Source organism: Poecilia formosa, unplaced genomic scaffold (assembly GCF_000485575.1).
Source record: "Poecilia formosa unplaced genomic scaffold, Poecilia_formosa-5.1.2 Scaffold593, whole genome shotgun sequence".
Lineage (NCBI taxonomy): Eukaryota > Metazoa > Chordata > Actinopteri > Cyprinodontiformes > Poeciliidae > Poecilia > Poecilia formosa.
Window position 1 is genome coordinate 89443 of NW_006800532.1, and position 3094 is coordinate 92536.

General features: G+C 49.4%; 1 protein-coding gene across 1 annotated transcript in view; it reads left to right on the forward strand.

The window, feature by feature from the left end:
* The window catches only part of LOC103129959 (dynein heavy chain 17, axonemal-like), a 33391-nt gene that overhangs the window by 17781 nt on the left and 12516 nt on the right, over positions 1–3094 (forward strand). Inside the window, exons 10-11 of the mRNA XM_016665515.1 lie at positions 1959–2209; positions 2269–2461. Of these exons, the coding sequence (XP_016521001.1) occupies positions 1959–2209; positions 2269–2461 (444 nt within the window). The remainder of the gene's footprint in view (positions 1–1958; positions 2210–2268; positions 2462–3094) is intronic.

Genomic DNA, 3094 nt, shown 5'->3' on the forward strand with positions numbered 1-3094 from the left:
AACAAAGGATTTCTGCCTGATGTCCCATGATGTTGTCTGATGCTGCCAGATCCCGCGTGGGCCTGTGCTGCGTTGATGTCAATGAGGAATGTGCAAACTTGCAACTTATTGACAAAAAACAAAATAAGCTAAGAGCCGGTAAAGCCGTATCCACCTTATTCCTGCGCCCCATGATGCTTTGTGTGAATTATGGGTGTGACTTCCGCCGCAAGCCGGAACTGCCATTGGTTTGCATGTTACCCTAACGCTAACCGGCTTTCGTCGGAGCTTTTAGGCTATAAAATATGTGGGAACACCAGCGATCAAATCTTAAATGTGACTATTGGTTTACCGCAACCTACAGCTGTTGCGGGGAGGGATGACAACTTGAAGAAATGGCCGCATTTCTTCAAGTCGCACTAGCATATGTAGCTACCTGCACTAGCATATGTAGCTACCTGCATGTAGCTACTTCACTGACTCACTTGCTTCAGATGCAGATGTGGGTTATCTTGAACTTGCTGCAGCCACGAACTAAATGTGGTCTGATTATTAGGGAACATCTAATAATCAGTAACAACAGTTCCCCGAGCTCCACAAGGGCATCTTACGACACTTCCCAGTGGCAAGTTTCTCTCAATAACAGGTTGATGTGTGGTTCGGTTCGGCAGCAGCTGCGGTTATTTCTCTGCTGATTTGCAGCGACACTCAGGAAGAACTTCGAGGTTCTGGTTCTGATGGATTAAATAAATCCAGATATTTTATTTTGTCTAATAAATACAATTTCCAGGCCAAATCATAATGATAAAGGCTCAGATAATGAACTTTATTATTTTTTAAATTCAAACGAAAACTAAGATTCACATCACACCGAGCTGATATTGTGTAGTTCTGGTGTTTTATACTGTCGGAACAACTCAGATCTATGATAGATCTCAGATCTTCTCTGCTTTTCTTTATTCCTGTCAGAGAAACGAGCTGCTAGCAGCGATGCTAATTCATTCCAGTACAAAACTTACCGATCTTGTTCCTGTCGCTCCTCTGATTAAACTCACAAATCTGTACTGAGCAGCTCTCTGATAGCAGACAGTGTGTCTGTAAACAAGTTTTTACTAAACATTGTATTAAAACCGAAAAGAGATGTAACTTCTATCATGAACATAGATTAGCAAAATAAACCTACAAATTACAATGAAATAATGCTACTTCCGCTAGCCACCGGAAGGAACACCCATAATCGTTTCCCCAGTCAGGCCCCAGGAATAAGGTGGATAGGTTTTCCCTCCACACCCCTGAAGCGGCACGGCTAGGCAGGTAGGAGGCGTTGTCATGCCAACCACCTGTTGGGATTTCAAAATAAAGCACATTTAGAAGTTTTATGATATTTAAATGAATTTAAAACGGATTATGGCTAGCATAAGGTTCTTTACATCGTTTTAACATAAATAATGAAACTTGATTCCGACGGTGTGCAGAGGGATGAGAAACATTTTCTGGTCCGTTCTGCCGGTTCCCCCTGCAGCGGTCCGAAGCATCCGGGTCACTGGACCTCCAGGTTCTCAGCGATCCCACGCGCTCACTGTCTTTCTATGTGGATTCGGAAAAGTGACGATTGGACAAGACGATCCCGTCGTCTGAACGCGGCACCAAGACCACCAGAACCAGAACCGGGTCAAACCAGAACCGGCCCAGCTCAATCTTTTCGCTCTCAGTTTCCTGCTGCTCTGCGTTGATGCTGATGACATCATCAGCAAGCGTTGCTACGGTTACCACGGATTCCGTTTGTGTCGCGCAGTGCTAATGTGGGGCTTTTATTGTGGCGGGGCGCCGCCGTCTCCAGTGTAGAGTTACACTGAATAGATGGGACTCCAGATCTACAGGCCGGCCCGGATATGGGATCGGATCAGAGCCTCTAGTGCTGGCTGAGCCTCTGTGACCCGACCGGATCCGGCCTGTTCCGACCCGGCTGTGTGTTCCAGGTGGTGAAGATGTTCTGGTTCTTCCTGGACCGGCCCCGGGTCCAGGACCAGCTGCCTCCCTGTCTGGCCCGGCTGGAGGATCAGGTTCTTTCAGACCTGGACCGGACCGAGCTGGAGTTCTACAGCCAGAAGGAAAAACCCGAGCGGTGGTTCCGGTTCTGCCCGGCCGGTGCCGCCCGACTCTGCTGGAACCGCCAGCTGCGGCGCCGTACCCAGGAGACCCTGAGGAGCTTCAGGACCATCCAGAACCTGTAAGGCCCCGTTAGAACCCCGGGAGTCCAGGACGGGTTCTGCTATGACTCTGTTTCAGGTGTGGGGGCGTGGCCCTGGCGCCGGCGCTGCTGCAGAGGGCGGAGCAGGTGGTGGAGCTGCTGCAGGACTTCAGAACCAGCACCCGGTCCGATTGGAGCGCCGGGCTGGAGGAGGACTGCGGTTCCGTCCTGAACCAGAAGCTGGTCCAGATCGACCCGCCGACCCACCTGGAGGTGGCCGGCAGGAAGCAGGTGGGTCAGAACCGCGGCGGACAGAGCAGAGTTCCAACCAGTCCCGTCTCAGCAGAGGTCAAGGGTCGAGGAAGGACATCTGAAACTCAACCGTGGAACAAGGAGTCCCTGGATGTGTTGTCGCTCCGCCCATTTTAGCGGCGACGCCTCCTTCTGCAGATTTAACCCACAATGCAATGCGGCACCAACAGCAGTAAACGGAGGTGAGGACAGAAATGTGTCGCTCTTTTATCGCTGGTCAGTCGTCATAAAAAGTCGTTCCAAAATATTTGTAGGCGTGAAAGTCGACATCATAGCTCCAGCTGCCATAGACACAAATACGTAGAGGGTCATAGGTCATGGGGAGGGTCAGAGGTCATGGAGCGGGTCAGAGGTCATGGAGCGGGTCGGCCCGTTGCTGCGATACGTCACAGCGTCCGCCATATTGAATGTGGAATATGTGCCAGTAAGCTAATACAGGTAAATGGACTGAACTTCACAAAGTGCCGTTCTACAAAGGATTTTAAATTAATTCCTGTCATTGACACATTTTCTCACACATTAATATATTTGGTAATCAGAGAAATGACTAAAGAGAGTTTCTAACTTTTGATGTGATTATTTAATGTTTTGGGGCATTTCTGAATAAAGAGC